Genomic DNA, 25026 nt, shown 5'->3' on the forward strand with positions numbered 1-25026 from the left:
ATGAAACTTCTAATGCACTAGGCATCTCTAGAACAGTGCTCTCACATGTAGAACCTCAAATTCTTTTACTTCTAAAACAGATTATCATCATCAAAATTAAAAAGAAAGAAGCTAAAGTCACCATAATATACCTTCCAAACAAGCTAATCGTGCAAACCAGTATAGACTGTCAAGAAAAACACATTAGAAAGACAAAATCGATGAGACTTCTCAACACTCGAATTGAAAGAACTACCTAATATACAGTTTTGCCATACAACAATGCAAATCAATATACAGTTCAGGTAGGTTCAGCAAGCTTGACAATAGCAAAATATGAAATCAACACCTTGCATTACCCAATTTAGTGCAAAAAAACCTAAAACCCTTTCTGCTGTGCATCATACCAGGATAAAAGAAAATCAAATTGCAACTTCAACATCAAACAAATGGAGTGAAAGTGAAAAAAAAATTATAGAAATATCGGGACAAAAAATACAAACCCAGCAACTCTTTTTCGACCAAATTGAAAACCATAAAAAATCAAATCTATAATAAAGGTTACCTGAAATTTCCCACAGATCTGACGGAAATTGGAGTGGAGATAGCAAAAATAAATGGTGGTCGGAAACTGAGCACGTTTGGAACGGTAATCTGGACGGATATGGAGAAAAGGGAACCGAGGAAATGAAAGAAAACTGCGATAATTGAAGAGGGAACTGAGGAAATGAAGGAATGAAGGACTTCTTGGGGGGGTTAGTGGAAAATTGATAAACAGAATCAGTGTTTTGTACCGGAGATGAAGGGAGGAACGAAAGAGGGGATAGAGAGGAGTTTCCGGAAAATGTCTTACGGAAATTAGAAGCATAAGACATTTTCCCCAAATTGTAAGCCAATTTCCCGTTCTTTAGATTTCATTTTACAAATGTAAAATGTTTTCCGCCAATCAAACACTGAAAAAGGCGAAAATGATTTTCCGGAAAATCATTTCCACCAATCAAACAGAGCCTTAGATGTAGATGAAAATAAAAAACCTACATTGGCTTCATTTGAAAAACTCGAGATTAAAGAATAATTGCGCATGATGTGAGAGAACATGCTCATTCAAAAGAGCCGAAACATAAACGAATAAATCAGGCATTACAATGTTATTGGGCCTCATTGCTGGCGCAAGATTCCAGCTGTATGTAATATATATTTCATAAAAAAACAAGCAAGATGAGTGAAAGAGAGCACGAAGAGTATGCATGTTTAGGAATCCATGATATCTTCATCGTCGTTTCACAGCTAGATGTGTTAAAGAGTGCAAATAAAGAAGGATTTTAAAATAGGGTTACAGAGACGGCAACTTGAGAAAAAAAAAAGGGGCTGGAAAAGGAGAGCTCCATGGAAACAAAAGCTGTGGTGGCTGAGCCTGAGTATGGATTTGAAGATTATTATGGAGTCTATTTTGTACCCTATGGCTATGGTATTCAGTTTATGGAACAGATTATAACATTTTGGTTGCTTCCGGTTCTGTCTTCCTCTTTTTTTGCAGAGTTGCTTTCTGATGCAAAGGGAAATTTGCTGTTTTCTACGGATAGTATTTTGTACTCCCTAGAAATCGAGCCCAAGTATTCGGTCTCATGTTTCAAGCAAGCACTAGTGGCCTAGTGCTAGAATAGTACCCTGCCACGGTACAGACCCGGGTTCGATTCCCGGCTGGTGCATACCTGGAGCTTGGATCTTTTATTCAATTCCCGGCTGGTGCATACCTGGAGCCTGGATCCTTTATTCAATCTGATTTCAGGGTGAGTCATCAGTGTTTCTGAGCCTTCAGCTTGTTTTGAGATTCCCTTACAACTAATTGGTGTTTGGGTCTAATGTCCCTTTCGTGCAAAGTTTGGGAAATTGATGTGATTAATTAACTTCTCGCAATTCACGTAAACATAGACGTCAGTCTGCCTTATAAACTTCTTCAAACATATCATCATACTTTAACAAAACCCGATACAGCCTTGCATCGCTAATAAAAACTCACAAATATCAACAATCTGTGCGCGTAACTCTTTCAAGGATTTAGGATTATACACAAACCAAGTTGAAAATGAACCAAACCTGCATTTACTCATAGATTAGATTCTTCAAAGGCTTAAATACCTGCATTATGACAATTGAAACCTCTCTTATGTTTTTCACTTTCACTTTATTCTTTATTTTTAATTTTAAAAATAAATTTCTTCATGCATTTGCATTTATTATGATATATGTTGAGGGTAGCCAACTCTTTCACAAAAAGTATTCCAAGTATCATTTATTAGATTATCAATTGAGCCCCCAATAATGGAAATATATTATCTTCCTATATGAGATTTTATTTCCCATACTCTACTGAAAGCCAACATGCCTTAAAAAACCTAATTTTCATAAGACCTAGGGCATATAGGCAACATACTTGCATCTGATAATATACCTTAGATTGGTGGTTCGAGTCCTCTGCATGCATGTGATTTTCATAATTATTGTTACGCATTATATTAACACCTCTTCTTTGAATCTTACAAGTTTTATCTCCATCAACTGAGAAACTTCGGCTCTGAACCAAACCTCTTACAAGATGCTCACACTCAGTAAAATTGAGATGATACCTTTTTATTATTCAGGGTTTAATTGATTGCTCAACGAATGATATTTCGAAGATTTCTCTAAAAAAAATGCCTCTCAACAATGTATTTATCATCACATCTATAATCAATCCAATAATTTATGTTATATTTTAGTACATACAAAACGAATCCTTGCACCCATGTTCTGTTGGATCTTTTTGCGTTGTGCTCAATTAACGAATTAGATATTTAGACACGCGATATATATATATTTATTTATATATAGAGTCCAAGCAACACAGGTGTAGAGGGCCTCTTTGTTCAGCTATTGTCCATTCAGGATTGCCGCCATTTCCAGAGACCGTAAATGGTAAATGTTGTTTAGGTAGCCACCGCACATGTGCGGGCATCATCCCGCTTGCTTGCAGCCTTGGCTCCTCCCTTGCTGTCGAAAGAGACTGGTCTTACATCATTATTGAATCTGATTGCAATTTGGGGACTGAAATGGTTAATGGGTTGAATAGGCAATGGGCTTGGTTGTTGTTATACATAATGTTCTCAGCAATGTCTCTGCATTTAGGAATGTTAGCTTTTCTTTTGTAAAAGGTGGGCTATCAGGGTTGTCAATTGGTTCGCTAAAGAATACTAAGGACAGTTCTTGTCCTATGAACTGGTTCATAACATCCTTTGTGGAGCTTCAACCTAATGATTTCTTGACGAATGAAGTTTTTATTTTAAAAGCCTTGATGAATGAAGCTTTAAAAAGGGATGATAATCAGTTACTTAAGATATTGAATGAAATGATGAGATACATTACTTTTCCAATAAAATTTAAAATCTTAAAAAACTATATTATTATTGGAAGATAACTATAAATCCTGAACATAAAAAAACAGATATAGAGAATACCAAAAATCATTAATTGCAAAAATAAAACATATATATATTGTTACAAGATGAAGGAAAATCTCCTAAATAGGTTAGATGAGTCCAAGCCATTCTAGAGTAATCATCATGAAATAATTGAAGAACTTCATCTGGCGATTACATGTATATTAGCTTGCCTAACGGTCTTGAGGAAGCCATTCGTGCCAATCCATCCGCTACCTTGTTTTTCTCCCTAAACACGTGTTTAGTTTGGATCATCAATCTAGCTGTAAGAGGTCTTTTGTAGCTCGTAGCATTGCAGAGTGATGATGTTTAGTTGAATTTGTTTAAATCAAATGAATAGCTTTACTATCCATCTCAAGCACCAATTTTTTAATCCCTAAATTCCATCCTAATTGAATCCCATCTAGAGCACCCCACAGCTCGACATTGATAATAAAGCAGCAACCAATATTTTTTGAAAACCCAACAATCCAAATTCCATACTAGTGTAGAAGCATACGTAACAGCTTATTAATAGCACCATTGGTATTTACTTTATGCCTCAGGTGGAATCCATCTAACTAATATGCAAGTTTTGGATTGTCTCTATCTCAACTAATTCATCTTGACACAGTTAGAATGAAGATAGTTGTTGGACAGGTTAATCTCAATCTACTCCTTCGATATGATATTAAAGAATTTCTATCTCTTGCAATTTATTTTCTTTCAATTATTTGTGCTGAATGTATATTATATAGATTTTGCTTTTTTCTTTTTAAGATTTATACTTATATAAGATTGAACACTTATTTATTTATTTATTTATTCATAGTACTTAAAACTTGAAAGTTGATGAGCCAGATTTCCGTTGAGTACCATATTGAAGTTACCCCGCTCAATAGTTTCAATTTTGAAAGGCATCAGTTGGGAACTTTTAGACCCAAAAGAAAAGGTGTTTGGGGATCCTTTATAATTATATCAACAATTTGGTTTCGGCCTTTTCGTTTGAGAGGATAGTTTGATTTCCCAAATGTTCAAAATTTGGCAATTTACACGCTGCAACATTTTGAAATTCAAAAAGCATCATTATGGTTTTCATTGATACCCACAGTCGAAAAGCAAAGAATTAATAGTTTTAAAAAATTGTTATAATTATTTTTTAAATATTTTTTTATATTTTTATGAAAGGCATGTGAATCCTTTAATTTTATTTATAAAGTTTAAAAATACACCAAATAATTTTCTTTTTATTACTTCCTATACGATATTTATCAACCTTTTTAACTCTAATGGTGGAGTTTAAAAATTTCTTATACTAATACTAAATATTTTCTCTAAACACAAATATATAAAATATCTTATAATTTTGCCACGTGTAAGTGAATCCCGCCTAATTCAACGACATGTCAGCATAGACTTTAAATTTTACTTCTATTAATTATTATTATTATTATTATTATTATCTATTTTCATAACGGCTCTTTCCCGCTCACAATCCCTCGCTCAAAATTCAAGCGTTACATTTTCTCTCTTTTGCTAATTTTACACCATTGATTCCCTGATATAATCTAATAATCAAATTTAATTTCTTCGATCGTCTGCAATTGGATCTCCGATCTCCGATCTCCGATCATCAATCATTCATTTCGGTACACAGCCACGACAGTTAATTTCTAAAAATTTCACGGTAATTTCACTGTTAATTGTATTCCCTTTTCATGTTTTTTTTTTACTTTGAATCGGATTTTTTTGTTTGTTTTTCTGTTCAATTTTAACTTAATTATCATGCCATCTGTTTGGTCGACGAGAATGCAAAAGAAAAGAAAAAGTAAAAAAAAAAGCATTGTTTTCAGAGTAAGGCAATTTTAATTAGAGTGATATTCATTCGATTGATAATTGATTATGAATATCATGATTTTCATTTTTTTATCTCTATTTATTATTTCATTGTTATTATTCTTCTTCAATTTTGACTTCATACTTCGTTTTTATTCTTCTTTTCGAGACTAAAGAAGGCTTCTTGCTGCAGAATATCGCTGGCTTCATGTCAAGTCATTATAGTGAGCACTTTGCGCGCATGGAAGCAACTTGCGGGTCATTACTGTGTGAACTACAGGTCCTCCTCAAGATCTCCCAAAGCATATTTTATAATTTGCCTATTCGTTGCACATAAAATATTTTAGAAAGTTATCTTTGCTTTGGTTATTACAGAGATTATGGAATGAAGTTGGGGAGACTGATGGCCAATGGGAGACAACACTTTTGGAAATTGAACAAGAATGCCTCAAGGTTTATATGAAAAAAATACAAGAGGCCAAAGAATGCAGAACTAAATTGCAACGAGATATTGCCACTGCCATGGCAGAACTTTCAGATATCTTTACTTCTATGGGAGAGAGCTCGGTGCAGGTATTGAAGTTATTAGCATATAATAAATAGATTGGTAATTGTTAAATTAGGTTTGTTATGGGTTTTGTGAGTATTTTTATGTCATTGGTTATATTTATTCAGCGTGATTTGAAGCCTGGTGGGAACTTGAAGGAAGAACTTGAAGCCATTATTCCGCTGTTGGAGGATATGCGTAGGAAGAAAGTGGAAAGAATTAATCAATTTGTTGGAGTTGTGGAGCAAATACAAAAGCTATCTAATGATATTTTGGGGGTTAAAGAACAAAATGGAAATAAGGTGTTTGTTGACGAGACCAATCTGTCTCTAAGAAGACTTGAAGAATTGCATACTGAACTGCATGAACTTCAACATGAGAAGGTTAGTCCCTATGTTCAGTTATATCCTTTGACAATGACACTAGCAACTTGTATCTTGATAATTGAGAGCATGGTATCTGTATATCCATATTGATTGATATCACATGCAACTTAGGACTCTGCTGATCTTTTGAGCAGTACTATAAAAATGATGGCAATTACTGATATAACTTTAAAATCATTTGCAGATCAGTCGTTTGAATCAGGTGCAGGGCCACCTAGATACTATAAACTCACTTTGCACAGTTCTTGGTATGAATTTCAAACAAACAATTTGTAGAGTCCACCCTGCCTTGGATGATTTGAATGGTGCAAAAGATGTAAGTAACAGTACAATTGCAAGGTTGGCTGCTCAAATTCAAAGCCTGCAGGAGCTAAAGTTAAAGAGAATGCAGAAGGTAAGTACTATTATAAATATAATGATTTTTTTCACTTTTATGTTTTAGCATCTAGAATATTTGTTTGTGTTTGATACTTCTGACCCTTTTATCTGTGCTCCTACCAGATTCAAGATCTTGCATCTGCTTTGTTGGAGTTTTGGCATTTGATGGATACGCCAGGGGAGGAACAACAAATGTTTCTGAACGTTACCTGCAAAATTACAGCTTCTGAACCTGAATTTACTGAGCCCGATTTACTCTCTGTTGACTCTATAGAAAAGGTAAGAACATATTTTAGTCTCGCGAGTTTATATGGGGAGTGACTTGTATAGAACTATCCGTATCTGTGAATTCATGTAGGTTGAGGATGAAGTGTCTAGGCTGGAGCAACTCAAAACGAGTAGAATGAAGGAAATTGTTCTGAAAAAGAAGGTTGAATTAGAGGATATGTGCAGAAGGACTCACATGGTGATGGAAGCACTTATTTCAACAGATTATTCAATTGAAGCTATGGAGTCTGGTAAATACCTAAAGCACAATTCATTGCTAGTTATACTATAACAAAAAGAGGTTTCTTGTGTTACCCTGTGAGCTTTCAGCAGCAGGTTCAAGTTTTCCTATTTTTGAGGTTAACTAAACTAAAACAAACTTTGCCTAGAAGAACCATGATTCACCATTACTTTATTTGTAATCCTACTGAAAATGTTTTGCAGGTGCCATTGATCCTCTGTACCTGCTGGAACAATTTGACCTTCAGATTTCTAAGGTTAGAGAGGAAGCTGTTAGCCGCAAAGAAATACTTGAGAAGGTGGAAAAGTGGTTGGCTGCATGCGAAGAAGAGAGCTGGTTGGAAGAGTACAATAGAGTTGGAATCAAACTCATCCTGTTTTTTATGAATAATGTACTTTCTTGTTTCCCACAACGATTTCAAGGACTTACAGATTGTGCAAACTTTAGGATGACAACCGTTATAATGCTGGAAGAGGAGCGCACCTCATTCTGAAACGGGCAGAGAAAGCTCGAACTGTAGTTAACAAAATTCCTGGTAAATTTCTCCATCAAACTATTTTACTATGTCATTAGTGTAATGCAGTAACCAGGTGTCTTGACTGATCAGTTTTTTTATATTTTGTTTTCTTTTGGTTAGCTCTGGTGGAGGCTTTGGCTTTAAAAACTACAGCTTGGGAGAAAGAAAGAGGAGCTGAGTTCTTGTATGATGGAGTAAGCATTTTCCTAATTTCTATTAAGTTTCGGGAAAACACTACCAAAATTTGATTTGGTCTAAAAGTTGAGCTCTACCAATTGCCATGTCCTTGATTCTAGTAAAATGTTTTTCTTTATATTGTATGATGATGTTTTTAATTGCTTTTAGGGACGACTTCTTACTATACTCGAGGACTACAGCAGCCTAAGGCAAGAAAAAGAAACACAGAGGCAGAGGCAGCGAGTATGTACACTCCCATTTGATTAATTCTTTTTAGGCCTTTGTTTCAAACAAGTTTCTCATCTTGACCTGTACTTGAATTATTTGTGCTTACTGTTTAAAGAACCAGAAGAAACTTCACGGCCAGCTGATAGCAGAGCAAGAAGCACTTTATGGTTCAAAACCCAGCCCAACCATGACCGCAAAAAAGGCTAGTAGAACTCCAACAACCGCCGCCAGTAATAGGAAACTGTCCTTTGGTGGAGCAATGCTTCAGCAAGTAAAGCCTGAGAAACCTACTAGCCGTTTCCACCCCAATAAGAAAGCAGACTCTTCGAATGAAAACAGCTTCGCAAATCACCACCGGTCTAGCGGCTTTACAAGTCACTCAGGTATATTTCAATTATCAGCCATCGAATTTTATAACATTTAGCGTTGGTAAAATTGTGGGTTTTGATGTGGAGTGTTGTAGGTAGGAGAAGCTCGGAGGTCTCTGGTCGTGTAGTAAAAAAGCAACCCCTAAGTGCAGCAAAGATGCGTGAGATGGAGTCACCAGCAGTTCGAAAACCTCTTTCTTCAGTTTCTAACGTTGTGAATCCCATAGTAGAGCAGGAAAAAGTGCAGAAGGGACAAAGGTTAAGTCCTGGTTGTAAGACACCAATGGCCAAAGCTTCCAAGCCAACTGTGAATGGTGAAGATCAAAACAGAACCCCTAAAGCAATGCCAAACCCAGTGCCGACAACTCCTTCAACCGTATCAGCTCCTATGCTTATGGCAATAACACCAGCTACTCCAGCAACCTTGGGTGCTTATAAGTTTGAAAAGATACTGGATCAAGTTCAACAAATTGAATACTCTTTTGAAGAGGTCAGGGCTGGGTTTTTTATGTCTTAAAGCACCCCTGTCCACCATATTGGTTTATTCCTTCCTAACTATTCTCTTTGAGTTTCTTTATACAGTAAAAAGAAAAACAGAGTGGTTACAAAGTCAAATTGGGTTGGCTTTTTTGTTTTTCAGTGTGATTGTAACTTGTAACTAAGTCTATGAATATCCGAGTACGGACTTTGTGTCAAAATACAGTTGACTGAAAGAGTGTTGAATTTTTTAATCATGCTTATAAACTAAGATTGATGGTGCTTGCAATTCGGTAAATGTACGGTACAGCTCTTTGATTGTTAATTTCTGCCGTTTAGTTTTATTTTTTTAAAATCTGTTTGATAACAAATATTTAAAAGCATTATTATTTTGTAAATACTAGTTTTTTTTTTCGGCCGAGGGTGCATGTATTAATTAAATTACGTTTAACTATTATGATATTTAAAATATTTTTTTATCAAAAAATCTTCATAAGAGTGCTTTAAAAGGTGGAATATAACATAAAAATAACATTTGATTTATGGGAGTTTTGCAAATTAAAATTTTCAAATAGTTTTGCTATATGAAAGGAAGAGATTGTTAATTTTGATTTTCAAATGTTTTGATATAACAAATTTTATTATAAATTTCCTTGATTATTTTCAATCACATTCAAATATATTTTCAAGTGTTACAAATTAAAAAATAAAGTTTCTAAATGACTCAGGACTTAGGGTGCTAAAAAATTTTGTCTTAAGTCCTTTCAAATGTTTGTAAGTAATAATTTTCAAATTTCCTAACATTATCTCAAGATAGACCAACATTGAAGCTAAAATTACTTCAGGGGTGCTCTGTCTTGAGATAAAAGCTCATTTGTCTCAAGACCAACCAATGTCGTAAGCTACAAGAAAGCCCTGTCTTGAGACAAGCTTATTTTTCTTGAGATAACAAAACACCTAAGCTAAGGTTTACTTCAGGGGAGCCTTGTCTCGAGACAATCGAGCATTTTCTTTAAACATATGGAAAATTGTCTAAAGACCACAGGTTCCAACAATCATATTTTTGTTTTTCTTATCTCATGATAAGGGTTTTATATCTTAAGACATACTGTTGGAGGTTGCATTAAATGTGCGAAATAAATGTTCTCAACGGCAAGAAACCCCCTCCAACGAATCCAAACATATATAATTCAATGAGAGGGTATAAATATCATTTAAGGACACTCATATGAACAAAGAAACAAGTTTACAAAGATCAATAGCTAAATTCCAATAAATTTTCATTATTATTCTTATTTTCACTTGTACACACTTGCGGGGTTAGTTTTGATTCATTCTTTCAAGTGTTGTCTTGTATTATGTGAGTGTTTAATTGTTGTATATCTACCTTCTAGAGGCGATAATCCATTCTCAACTTTATTTCTCATTTTTCTGAGGATTAATTTTAGGTTTTGGGTAGAAAACCTTAAGGAGAAGTGACATTATCTTGCATTTTGAAAATACAGAGATTGTAAATGTTAAACCTTGTCCTTGAAATGTTCAAATTAGTGAATTAGATAAATCCTTAGTCGTGGTAAACTAAGGTAGTGAAGGTAGTTAATTGGAGTCTAACCACTATAAGTTATTGAGTTTTTTTTTTTTATTTCCATCTTTGCTTTAAACATTTAAAACACTAATTCACCCCCTTCTTAGTGTATATTGAGCTTAAAAAAGCTAATGTCTGTTTTTTGGGTTCACCAAAATGTTTTAGACGAACCCAGGCTATCGTTTCACCCCATCAAGGTGATATTACTCCTCGATGTGAAAACAAATGATTGACACTCGCGCCTTGAATAACATATTCTGCTCAAAAGTTGTCTCTAGTATGATGGCAAACATCGCGTTTTTCGAATATGTCATCCATTAATATTCATTGACATGAATAATGAATAACATTGAATACAAACATAACAACATATCTCTTCATTGGCTCATCGAATGATTTCTTGTCGCAACTAGATTAGGTCTGTTTTATAACACGTATGATCCAAGTTACCCCTAGATCTATTAAAATATTCAATGTAATAGGGTTATAAATATTGGTAGTTGAATACATTTTAGGACATTATACACAATTATACTTCTACCTTCTACTAAAAAGGAAACTTTTATGATTGCGAATGGATGGAATTTAACCACAATATTCAAATTTGTGCTCAAGTTTGCAAAAGCAACCAACAATTGTTTATTTTATTGGCCAGTTCTTACGTCACCGAATAAATCTATTGGAAAAAATCAGGTTTGAAAATGGTTTTTTTGTACAATAGAAAATTAAAATTTTAAAAATCAAGTTGGTTTGTGATATTTATAGCAATAATTATTTCCCAAAATCGCTCTTGTGTTTTCAGCTAGACAGATCCTTGTCGTTCTCGGCTTAATTCTCTCTTTAATAGAAAAAGGTAGAATTATTATTCCGAAAAATAGAAAAACAAAATCCTAATCTAATTAAGGGAGAGAGAGAGAGAGGCTAATTGGGTGTGCCTTCCCTCATATGTATTATGATAAGGATTCGGGCCTCTCCTCTATTGGGTCAAATTATAAGTGCTTCCTGAATTTTTAACCCAGTACTTTATAATTCAATCCAATTCAATATTTTTTATATTTTCCAAAATAAACATTATAAGTTAATTTAAATAAATAAATTTCTTAAGTAAATAATTTTCTGAACCCGATTCTAATTTCGTTAAAATCGTGACAACAATTGTAAAAGAATCTATGAGAAAATATATTTAATATTTCTGCATTGAACGAATTCACTATGATTAATTAATTTAATTCAATTTTAGAACTTCAATTAATTAATTAATAATTCAAAAAACCATAAATTAAATTTTCAGGTCATTTCCATTTAGTGAGAAAACCACATTCATTTTCGAATATTTCCCATTTCTCTAACTTTACCATTTTTATCCATTTATGTTGATTTGATTCAACATGCAATTCATTTCTGATTTTAACGAGCTAGCGAAGGGACTAATTGGACATATGTAATTAGGGCTCAAATGATTTATAATTAAGTTCCAGCTTTTTGTTTATTAATTATAAACTCATTTAGTCACGAAGTCATTCCACTATAATTTTGTGATTGAGCTCTCCCTAATAACATACTATCACGAAAGCAACTCGATCAGTACTCGTCCAATGACCTTGTCACAAGTGTGTTACCCTCATATCTCTTTGGGATAAATTTGCTCTCCCAATATGTTCCTATTTTATCTTATGGTAACCATTACATTTTTCTTCATGAAAAGTCAATTACTATCAAATAGTATTCAAGTCATTTATCACAAAGACAAACGACCCACGACCATGTTTACTTTTCATCTATCATGTAATGTCAATGAGAGGATATCATTTACCCATATCTTGAGCTATGAATTCCACTATTGTGAATGGCGCTACATGCTACAGAAGTCGTAGACCCAATGCACCAACTTTCGGTTCGTCTACTAATATAAGTTTATGGACAACATATTAGTCTTTCAATCAGTTTGCTCATTTCCGGTTAGGCTAAGAATATGCTTAGGTTCGTCTACTAATATAAGTTGTTTTTTCGTATTATAATCCGACCACGTAATATCATTTAGTATTAGCTAAACATTAGACAACCAATGAACTAATATTTGCTTCTTCTTTTTTTTACATGCAAAAACCACGTGAGAACAATATACGAAGGGTATTAGTGCACTTTATGAATAATTTTATTAACCAATCTATTCAAAAAAAAATTACAAGTGCACATAGACAAAAATACTACACTTAGGGCACCAGATCTAACAAAATAATCCTGTATAGATATGCCAATATTGTAGAACCCCAACTAAATCTATCGATTGCCTTAAAAGATTACAGTAATGTAACATCCCTCACTCGGTCCGGTCGCCAGACTTAAGCTATAAGATGCTACAGTAATTAACGAAACAATTACGCGCAAAACTAAATTCAAAAATATCAAATAACATGCAATTTTTACATATATCATGCATAACAGACAAAATCGAGTCTAAGTCAAGCTTACGAAAGCTTTAAAATTGACCCAGAAACAAACATGGATCAAATTGTAACATTTTCAATAGATAAAGGTAATTATGCAAAACAGGAGTCACACGGTCGTGTGTCCAGGCCGTGTAACTCTCTGAAGCTATGTGGATCAAGTTGCAAGATTTTATCAAAAGCCATATGGGTGTGTGTAACTTTTTGAAGCCATGTAACTCTCTGAAGTCGTGTGTAACAAATGAAGACCGTGTGAAAACTAGATGACCAAAATTACAGTACTCACATGGGCGTGTAACCAGCCCGTGTGACAATCGAGAACCATGTAGGTCCAATGCTTCCTAATATCCAATGGACACACGAATATGTCAACAGCTCATGTGTGACACGCGGTCGTGTGGACAGGCCATGTGGTACAAAATATACCATTATGTGCCTATTTCATGTCAAGACAAACCAAAGGCTCAAATGATACATATAAGGTCATTCAAACCTTCACAAAAACATTCCAAAAACATGTCCAAATATCCATTCAACCAATATGCCATAATTGACACCTCAAACACAAAGATTACATAAAACTTTACAAGTCTGCCACTCCATTCAAACAAACATTCTAATAGCCAACATGTGAATATACCAATTCCTTTATGACTTTCATGTCACGTTAACTCAAACAATCATAGCCAACATTGGCCTTTATACATACTTATGTACCTTAAATTTCAAAGCATGAAACATTCAAGATACTAACACAAGCTAGATTCAAACATCACCATTCAAAAGAATATAAGCACTTAACAAAACTTATACCCATATCATATAGTCATCAAACACAAGTATTATGTGCACATCATAACCATTAACGTCCAAAATGACACTTATAAATATCAAGTCTATATACATGCCACAAAATCGAGTTTCGAACAATTAAAAAAATCTTCCAAGACTAAAGCTAGGTAGTGTGAGCTTTAGAATGATTTGATCCGTCGAGTTTTGTAAAATGTCAACTACAAAAACAGAAAAAATGAGACGAAGTAAGCATTACGAATGCTTAGTAAGTTCATAGGTATTAAATCAATAAACTTACCTCATTTCATAATTAAATAAACCAAAAAACTAATTTAACTAAATTCCTATCACAACATTTTACATTCACGAGGTGATCATTTCATAAACAATCGTATAACTATCAATTTGTTCAGCATAATTCAATTTAATATCATTTCATTAGAATCGTCGAACATATACTTCATTTACTCAATCCAACAATATAAAACAATAATATTCGTATAATCACATCCATTTCCATTTATCACATAAAATCAGTCAATACATTTCCTTTTAAATAGTTAACCCGATGAACTAGATAAACAAATATGGATACACGAGTAACTACACCACACCAGTAGGTACCGAAGTGTGAATCAGTAGGCACCATAGTGGAAATCACGTACAAGTGCGCATCTAACCCTGCTGGCATGCCAATTGCATCCTATCCTATTTTTATCTAGGCTGAATAAACATATCAAAACAATACTTTACAATTTAGTCTTTTCCTCACCTTTTTGTACCAATTTGTAAACAATTCAAAGTTCTTACAATATTATGCATTCACAATCCAACTAAAACCATTATAAATATGTATATAACTAAACCATATGAACTTACTAGGTACAAACAACAACAATAGAAGTGTTAGGGACTAGTATGCAATTTTCTCTTTTTCTCGGTTATATATTGGTTGGTTCAAATTTTGATCTATACGGCAATTTATTTCAATTTATTAGTGCTAAATACCTTATAACAATTTATTTAATGCCTATGATAGCCTATTTTCACTTTTCACAATTCAAAAGAAACAATGATAACTTTTAAAATCTTTGACAGTTTTACAATCTAATTCCTGGGTTAGCTAAATTAAGCTCCTAAGATTCCAAAAACATAAAAATTACAAGAAATAGATTAAACTATCATACAAATGCAAGGTTTACAAGCTTGGTTGAATGGTGTTTCAAAAATGGCCCTTTGAGTGTTTCTTTTGTTTGAAGAATTGGTGGTGGAAGGTAAGAATGAAGATGATCTTTTATTTTATTTCTTTTTAACATATATTATTAATAATTAAAAATAAAGTTTTAACATATAAATCACAGAAAATGGCACTAACCGTCCACTTGGATTTAAAAGTGGTAAATTGCCACTTAAAACCCTAAAAAATTACATTTTAAGCCTTTTAACTAAAAGAGATCATTGCGATTAACTTTTACGATTTTAATGATTTAGTCATTGTACCCTATTTAACCATTCAATCACTAAAATTTCTGAATCAAAATTTAATATAACTAATATTTACTAACTCGATCATCGAAAAACGAGGTTCCAGAATCACCATTTTTGGTACCACTGAAAAACATGCTATTATAAGTAGAGGAAGATTGCAACACCCTTCGCTCGACCTAATCGCTGAGGCTAAGCTACAAGATGCTACATTTTTTGTTGAAGCAACTACAAACAATTTTTCAAAATTCAACCATTCATACATGTAAATTAGTATCTTTCACATTTAAAATATGTTACACGATCATTTTCGGTCCCACACAATGTAAAACCCCAAAATTTGGCCTAAAAGTTTAGACCGACTCTCAGAAGTTAAATTGAGTACCGAAGTGATCATAGGAAAATATTAGTTTAACCAGCTAGAAAAAAAACAGTATTTAAGTTATGTAAAAATTCTCAATTGTAAAATCCCGATATTACAAAAATTTTAGTCCAAAAGACGCTTACGTGCGTGTAACACAACATTTCATACCACCATATTCAAAATAAAACTTACAATTCAAACCATTTGTTTATAAATGAAAAATTTATAAATAAAATTTTTAAGTCGATTCTAAAACATAGCTGTCCGAGACCTCTAGCGTGCCAAGCCCAGCAACAGTATATGAAAATATCTGAAAAAGGGAAAATGAGGGGGTGAGCTAGACGAGCTCAGTGTAAGTTCAAAACGTGATTAACAACATATTTACAGAAGAGAATTTTAGATAGCAGTTCAATAGTAAAACAAACTTACAGAGATATACAGAAACTGAAGGTAAATTCGAGGCCAACGTCCTAACAGAACGTAACAATCAAGCACACCACATTATAAATAAAAACTGAACCGATAACCCGTCAACGGGTCGGTACCAAAACACTTATCATCACAAACACGGTGTTCCAAAACGTCATTATGCTAACACCTCAATACACGCAAAATCAGTCACACATGTTAAGTCAACCAAACAGAATACCAACAAATAAACTTATACCCAGTCACTTAACCATATGCACATGAATGCAATCAAGTAGAAAAGAAACCCACCCATCTAGTCGAAACACCTCTTTGTCTAACCCAACACACCACATAGGACCTCGAAAGGTCCATCCAACCCTACACACCACGTATGTGGACTAGGCCACTTAGATAATAATACGCAGTAAAGCTGACATATATGCAGTACAGTGTAATGCGGTAACCCACTGTACAAATAGGTTATAGTTTAACTGCCAGATCAGAACATTCTTTCTTTTCTTCACAACCAAACCCCAAAAGTTTTATGCAAATATATGTATGCAGACAGGCGTATAGAATCAAAATACACAGTTTCTAATCAATAACACACCAGTTAAGCAGAGTCAGAAGTGCGCATGTACGTGAACAGTCTCACAGAATAATGAATACATCGTACAGACCATCAAACGGGATTAGAAACACACAAATCCCATTGACTAGATACATAATCAGAATTCAGAATCAAAAGTTTTAAGCGAATTTTAGGTCTAGTTCCCTAGGTGAAGTATTTTCCTCTAAGTACAGTTGTAAATTTTTAGACATATTGATCAATAAAATTATTCATGAATTACATTAATACTTTGTATATTGTCCTTACATGGTTTTTGCACGCAAAGCAAAATGGAAGCAATTGTTCCTCACTAGTTGTCTAATGTTGAACTAATACTAAGTGGTATTACGTGTCAGATTATAATACAGAAAGAAAAATTTATTAGTAGACGAACTTAAGCAAGTCTTTAGTTGACCGGCTGTGCGCGTGTGTATTAAAAAAATAAATTTATGAAACAATTTTTAAAATCCGATTTTACTGCAATCATACAAGTCAGGTGTAATATTTATAGTGTTACAATGAAACACCTAAGTATTCCAAGGATCGAACCCAAAGGAAGAGGCGATTAAGCAATAACTAGGATACATAATAGAGGCTAAATGGCTATTAATAAGATTTTATATTACGGGGATTCATAAAAGATAAGTTTGCATAAAAATTAAATATTCTACTCTAATGACTAAATTGCAAGAAATATAAACTAAAAGGATTCTCTAGAAAATGAATAATGGGGGTTGGTTGACTTCGATATGGTTCACCAAATCTTGAACTAGGGACATAAATCGCGTAAGTTACCAAGTGGCTCCATTTTATCTTCCGATCTCAATTTCACCGACTTAGACGAATTAGGTCCTGTTTATCTTCCGATCTCATCGGTGAATTCGAGACTAACAAATGGGTGCGCGACAATATTACCTTCCGATCTCACTATATCTTAATATTCCTTTAGGGACGTCACTACTTAAGTTTTTAGTTATATTCAAATTAGTCTAATTTGTTACAATCTATTCCTTTGTCCAAAGATTTTAATTTATCCACATCTCTATCAACCAACCTCGTAAATGATATAGCTACACATGCTCAAAGTCTAGAAAATAAACATAAAAATGGAAAACAAAGTAGCTATAAAAGTAAAACTTAAGAAAAATGTGAAAGTTGAGATTTTTATTTCAGAAAACTTAAATGGCATGAACCCAAAAACATTTAACAAAGAAATCTCAAGCAAGAAACATAAAAGGAACAAGCTTTAACAGATTTGAAGTGAAATAAACTGAAATACATTAAACTAAATCTTAAAGAGTCTTGAAAACTAAGTACAGAGACTAGATCTTAGCTACAATTTTAATTAACTTAACTAACATAAAGGACATCAAAAGCAAGAAGTAAATGCAGGGAAACAAACTCTAATCTAAGGTAGAAGAAGAGAAAATTAAGAACCCTTGAAAGGTGCAGAGAAAAACTAAAGAAAACTTTGAGAAAACTAAACCTAAAACTAAGCTAAAATGTGTCTCTCTCCTCAACAATTTTTGGCTTGTTTTGAAGGGTGTTCTGATGACTTTTCAATGCCAAAATTGCCACTACACGGGCCTTGTGTGATTGGTGGGTCAGGTAGACAAAGGTTGCCCTTTTTGTCCAAGTTTGTCCCTTTGACGAAGTGGATATTGCAATACCCAGAGGAGGATATTGTGATATCTCGAGTAGTATCGACTTAGGGTTCTTCCTTGAAAGGTGGATAGCGTAATACTCAAGGAGGATGTCGTGATACCACTAAAGGGTATCCTTGGTCTTCTATACTACCTAGGAGGTCGCGATTCTAAGGGTTGGATGTCGCAATATCCTTGTCCTTGACACTATTTTCACTCATTTTTTACCTCCAACACATCTTTACATCACTCAAACACACATTACACCTCACAATGGCACTATCAGTCAATTTGGGTAATAAAAAAAGCAAAAATGTGAGATATTCACTTATTACCCAAAAAATGTAAAAATAGGAAAGTAACAAAAAACTAAGCTAAAAATTCTATTTTACTTGAAAAAGATCTCTTTAAGTGTGTCGGAAAAACCTAATTTGCCACATCGATTTGTGATAGATCATATTCGCCGCACTCAAGTCTTTGCTTGTCCTCAAGCAAACACATCAAACATGCAAAAAGATGACTCTTGGACTAAATCAAACAATTAAGTTATATAGCTATATAACATCAATTTTGTATAAGAATTACTTCACATGCAATTTAAGAATGATATCTAGCTAATTTACCTACCCCTAATGTAAATGTTATTGGTTCAAAAAGTTAAAGTGTCAATCGAGATAGAGATAATGTAAATGAACATATGTACAAACGTGGTCCGTCAAAATAAATTATATGGATCACACATAGATATTTAAAAAGAATTGTTCATGTTCGTTTTAACAAATGCAAGCTATATACAAATTGATGAGTCGGTAATTTTTTCGGGTCCCAAAGGTCTTTTCAGCTTGTAATGTTCTTAGGCTGGTACAGATTCAAAGAAAGTTCATCTCAAAACGGTTCAAGCACTATGAATAGTATAGGACACGACATTATTCACAATTCCCCCCCAAAATGTGATCATTACATCTCATTCCCTCATTTCTCCTTTTCTCACCTTCCTTATCTCTCTAATAATGTGGGAGAGGATAATTGATATTAGCTCGTTTTTGTGCACTATGATTTTGAGACTATTTTATACTATTTTCTTTTTCTTGTTTTTGAGTATTTTTACATTTTGTTTGTTCTTTTCTCTTACAATGCTTTTGATTCTCACTTGTCTTTGTTTCACATTTTTCTGTTCTTTTAGCACAATTTCTAGCGAGAATGAATTATGAGCTAATTCAACCCCTCTTCACTATCACTCGAATACATATTTGTGAGAAACCTCCATAATGTTCCTACCTAACTCTCAATGTTCATAGCCTGACACTCATTTAATAATGCATTACAAAGTTCAGGGATAGTGAAAGGTTGAGTTTTGAACTCAATTTAGGCTTAAGGTTTCAAACAAAGAGGTTCATTAAGAAAGGCAATGTAAGGCTCAAATTTGAAATCTAGGGATAATGTAATGTTTAAGGTTGGTCCTTTAAGCTCAAAGCTATACAAACAATGCCTAAGGTCCTTCTTGGATTAGTCATATAGCAACAATTTTATTAAGCATACATCTATCTAAATGAACAATTAACAATTCAAATTATTTATCTACAAGGATCTATATTTTTTATTCATCCTACGGTACGTTTTGTACTTTTTTATTTCGATTATTGCTTCTAGCTTATTATACCTATTAACTAAGTGAACTAATTAATCAATAGTTAAGAGCAAGAAATTATCTAGCATCATTCAAAATTTACATGTTTGGCAATTTTATGTACGTATTTGATATATACAACTACTAACATATTCTTTAATCTAAGTCCAAGCACCATGCTATAACAAAAATTAAAAACAAAAAGGAAAACAAATATTTTTGGATTTTTGAAAAATTAAAAATAAAAATGGAAAACATTTTTGGGATTTTTGAATTTTTTTGAAAAATGCATAAAAACTGAAATAAACACACAAATAAACATAAAAAATAAAAATATATACACATAAAACTTATGTGCACCCTCCACACCCAGGCTACACATTGTCTCCAATGTGTTAAAAATAAATGTTAGAATGTTACCGGACTAGCTTAGGTGTCCACCTTCTCGGTGAAGCTCTAAATATTGTGTAGTCTTTCAAGGTAACTCGCTGCACATAAGAAAAATAAACAAAAAAATACAAACGATAGCAACGTAAAAATAAAGATGTCCATAAGCAAAAACCAAAAGTGTTTAATAGTTACAAGCCGCATTAAAAATAAATAAGATGCAAAGACATGTAGCTGATCCTAATCATCCTCAGGACCCTCGCTTGGTCCTACAATTCCTTTTCCTTTACCGCACATTACAAGTTTTAGGATTCGCTGTCGATTGAACTGTTCACTCGACTCTTGAAAGATTGGTCCCCCTCTTGCCACAGATTACGTGCTGGAAAATATCTTGAAAAAGTCATCCTAATAGGGCATGTCGTCTTCAATTGCCTCATCATTGTCTTCTTCCTCGAATACCTTGTCTTCAAATGTATCGCTTGATCTGACCCGTCATTGTATGTTCTGTCCCCCTTGGCTCTTTACAAACATGTCTATGCCTATTTTCATGGATTCCAAGAGTCACACATTGTAATGCACATCGCGACCGAATCTATGCTCCCACTAGGTAGGCTCTTCAGTCCTCTTCGCTTTTGGTTTAGTTGATCTCTTTAGGGGAGTGGAAGGCATTTCCATTTTGTGCTTTCTTTGTTGGTTCCAATTTTGAAATTGTTCTCAGTGCAAAGCTTAGAACTGGTGAAGCATTGAGTCGCCAAATATGCTGTGGACCGGTTGGTGTGATTGCTCTATTGGGTATATAATCACCTTCTTTTTATGGCATAAGTTCGTAATAAAGGGAGGAAAATATATTCTCATTTTAGCTCTTGCCACACACTTCCTCATTTTGCAATAAATCCAATGTCCTATGCAAATACGCTTATGTTGTTAAATAGAGAAAAGAAGCACAACTCGAAAAACTTTAACGGTGTTAGTGTTGAGTGAAAGGCTAACACGTGTGTAGATGAATTGCATCCACATCTTAGCTATGGGGAACATAATTTCTTGTTTAAAAGAAATTGTGAATCAATGACCCCATCACGTTACCATACCCTTAGGTTTTCGATTAAAAATTTCAAGACGGTATCCATATTCGTATTTGAAAAGCGATAAATATCCATGTTTTGAATATCTTCTTTTGGATAAAAAAGGAACATCGTAATGTTCACAAATACTTTCAGGGGAAATGTCTATCCACTCACGCCTTACGTATACCTGGTCATCTTCTACAAATTTTAAGTTAGCGTAAAACTTTAGAACCACGGGTATAACAACAAGTATAGTTGGTAGAGCCGCAAATTGGCTCCACCAATGGTGACGAACTAAATTCCAAATTTCTCTGCAATCTGAAGTGGCTAAGTCAAAACCACATTTATAGATAAACGATCGATCTTGTATTAGAAATTTGGCTTCGGTATATCTAGGTGAGTGGATAGGGTTGGTTCAAACTTTAAATCGCTTAGGGGCTCTTGGTCGCATTTTGAAAATTCTTTTTCGTTCAACAAGAAATCGAATTTTAAAATAATCTCAACTACTCAACTAACTAATAGTCAAATAACTATAGTATTCAAGAATTAAAATAACCAAAAGTATCTAATAATAAAAAAAGACTACTAAGGGTAAGGAAGATTTAACCGAATTGATTTGTTGTTAGTTGACGTGAATGAGGCTATGTTTCGCGATCGATCACAAGCAATGAAAGATTCAAACCTGCAAAAAAAAGTAAGTAAATAAGAAATTTAAAGCAAAGAACCAAAGATTTCAAATAAGGTAGAGAGGATTTAAAAAAGAGATTGAGATAAAATAAAGCAAGGGGAAGAGTTTTTAAGGATTTAGAAAATAAGATTTGGAGAAAAATGAGAAGAATGGGGGTTTTAGGGTGTTTGGAGGCTTAAAATGCCTCCAAAAGACGCTGATTGCGACACCTAAAACTAGGTATCGTGTGACCCCACTTGGGTATCGTGATACCCAAGGGTGGGTATCGCGATATCCCTTATTTTTGGATCCCTCTTATTCGATTCTTTCTTTGATGTTGCGATATCAAGGTGTGGGTATTATGACACCACTGTGTAAAACATAATTTTTTTTACTTTTGAAATTCCAAGGGTATCGCGATATCAGGTGTCCAATATCGTGATGCCCAAAATATTTTTGGTCCTCCTCGAAACTATCCAGGAAGTTGCGATATCCCCTCTTGGGTATCACAATTTCACTGAACTAATTCCTAAAAACACAACAAAATCATCAAAAATCCAACCTACCAAGTCTAAAATTAAACTAACACAATTTAAAATCCTAATCTAAATGCAGGAAATAAATGGAGTCCATGCTCAAAACATCTAATTATTTACAAAAAAAATGATTATTCAATCATCACAGGTGGTGAATTAAAAATCAATCTACGAACGGTAAGTAACACCATCGAAATGGTGTTTCACCGATGTCCTCGACACTCGAACATGTCTTTATTTTAGCGCGCGACCAGAGCCTTTTGAGAGTTGTAATATCTTTCTTACCCTCATTCATTTCCAGATTCTCTTATGTGGTCTGTGAACATCTAAAAAATTATATCATTCCATGAAAGTTGAAATTTGGTTGACATGATAATCTTTCGTCTCAATCACTTGGCACTCATACTCTTGTGATGGTTGCACTTTCTCAGACCTACACTCAGGTTTGATATTTTTGAAAACTTCAGTTTCTCTCTCGATGTCCATAGTTAATTCTCCCCGTCTTACGTCTATGGTCTAGTTTGACACATTTGAAAACTTTAGTTTCTCCTTCGATATCCATAGTCAATTCTCGCCGTCCTACGTCTATGGTGGTCCGAGATATGCTAAGAAAGGTCTCCCTAAGAGTATAAAAATTTCTAGATTATCCTCGAAGTCTAGGACAATAAAATCAAATAGAAAAAAGAATTGTCTAACCCTCATTAACACATCTTCAAGGAATCTCTTAGGACATACTAAAGATCGGCCGGCTAATTGCAAGGTAATTTCCATTGCCTTATGCTCTCCCAAATCTAACCTCCTATAAATTGAAAATGGCGTGAGGTTAATACTAGCTCTTAGGTCACACAAGGCCTTCCTGAAACTTAGTCCTCTTATCTCAATGGGGAATGGTAAAGCTACCGGGATCCTTTAGTTTTGGAAGAACTCTCCTAAACACTACCGCGCTACATTCTTCATTCAGTGAAATTTGTTATTTCCTCCCTATTCTCCTTCGACGAGACATTACATCCTTAAGAAACTTAGCATATTTGGGCATTTTCTTAAAAAGTTCTAACAAAGGATGATTCACATTCAATGCTTTGAACATTTTGAGGAAGTATATGAACTCCTCATCATCTCTCTTCTTCTTTTCCTCCAAATGGCTAGGAAAGGGTACAGGTTTCAAGCTAGGTGGTGGTGGTGGAAAGTGTTTATCCTCAGTTTCAACTTGTGTGGGTTCACTTTTAGGTTTTTTTCTTTTCAGCCACCCCTTTTCCAACATTAGGAGTGCGGGTGCTCTCATCCTTCTCTCACACTTCTTTTTCCCCACCATTTGGTTAGATAGGTTCCTTAACCATAACCCCGAATCAAAAGGCGATTGCCTTCGCGTGCTCATTTCCTTCTCTCTTTGGATTAGGTTCAGTATTACTGGGTATGCTAGAGGTTAAATTGTTTTGCAAAAGTTGCAAAACTTGGTCCATTGGGTCCGAATTTGACGCATATCGACTTGTATTACATGCAAAAATTCCTCTAATTTACTTACCCTAATCGAAAATAGAGGGTCACAACTATAAGTTGGATTCCTTTCTTGGTATGGTGTTTTAAAAGGTAATGGAGGATGGTATAGTGTGTTGGGTTTTACCCACCTAAGGTTAGGATGATCACACCATCCAGGGTTATAGGTGTTGGAGTAAGGGTTATATCTTTTATTCCCTACACAATTAGCCTCCATATGGTTGTTCTCATTATAACACCCCTAACCCATATCCGTCGTCAGAATAGGGTTATAGAGCATTACCGGAGTTTAAATTTCAGAACTATAAAAAATTTTAGTACATTTAATTCATATCATCAATCACAGTAAAACCAATCAATAGCATACATATTGTCCCTTATATGAGCCCTCGAGGCCCTAAAAACATATTAGAAACAAATTAGGACTAAATCAGAAACATATAGAAATTTTAGGGAAAAGATGAAAATTTACAAATTGCAGGGGTCACACAGCCGTGTGGCCAGGTCGTGTGACTCACACAGCTAAGAGACACACCTATGTCTTAGGCCGTGTAGGCATTCGAAATAGGGACACGCGACTGTTTCCCAGCTCGTGTCCGTGCTTGTGTAACTCACTGACTTGGGTCACATGGCCAAACCACACGCCCGTGTGCCAGGCCGTGTACCCTTCGAAATAACCTCACACGTTCGTGTGCTAGGCTGCTTGTACCCTTTTAAAACTACAGGGGAAATACGGTCATGCTACCTGACCGTGTGTCACACACGACTGAGACACACGCCCATGTCTCTGCCCGTGTAGACGAAAATAGGCTATTTTACAAGCCATTTTTCTCACAATTTTTAACATGTACCTATCATCCCTTTTACACATATACATAAGCCCTCAAAAGGCACCAAAATCATGCATAATCAAGCCAAACACATATGTAAAGTAACATCCAACCAATATGCCCAAAGGCACCTCAAATGACAACATTAAAACATGTATAACCATGTACTCAATTTGGCCAAAATAATTGATTAACTTCTAACTAAGTTTGCATCATTACACAACATGT

The 25026-nt window shown here is 34.3% G+C and overlaps 1 protein-coding gene across 2 annotated transcripts; it reads left to right on the forward strand.

The window, feature by feature from the left end:
- Positions 1–4899: 4899 nt before the first annotated feature.
- LOC107900859 (65-kDa microtubule-associated protein 4) lies at positions 4900–9154 on the forward strand. Of its 2 annotated transcripts, none has more exons than XM_016826603.2 (13): positions 4900–5121; positions 5464–5550; positions 5646–5843; positions 5946–6200; positions 6388–6597; positions 6705–6860; positions 6940–7099; positions 7293–7444; positions 7537–7624; positions 7727–7800; positions 7952–8026; positions 8127–8394; positions 8475–9154. In XM_016826603.2, exons 2-13 carry the CDS (start codon positions 5479–5481, stop codon positions 8894–8896), a joined length of 2130 nt encoding a protein of 709 aa, XP_016682092.1. In that variant the 5' UTR covers positions 4900–5121; positions 5464–5478; the 3' UTR covers positions 8897–9154. The 2 variants fall into 2 exon arrangements, with proteins under 2 accessions (XP_016682092.1, XP_040954248.1); XM_041098314.1 differs by having other exon boundaries at positions 4915–5121; positions 5447–5550.
- Positions 9155–25026: the final 15872 nt, after the last annotated feature.

Source organism: Gossypium hirsutum, chromosome D08, assembly GCF_007990345.1.
Source record: "Gossypium hirsutum isolate 1008001.06 chromosome D08, Gossypium_hirsutum_v2.1, whole genome shotgun sequence".
NCBI classification, from domain to species: domain Eukaryota; kingdom Viridiplantae; phylum Streptophyta; class Magnoliopsida; order Malvales; family Malvaceae; genus Gossypium; species Gossypium hirsutum.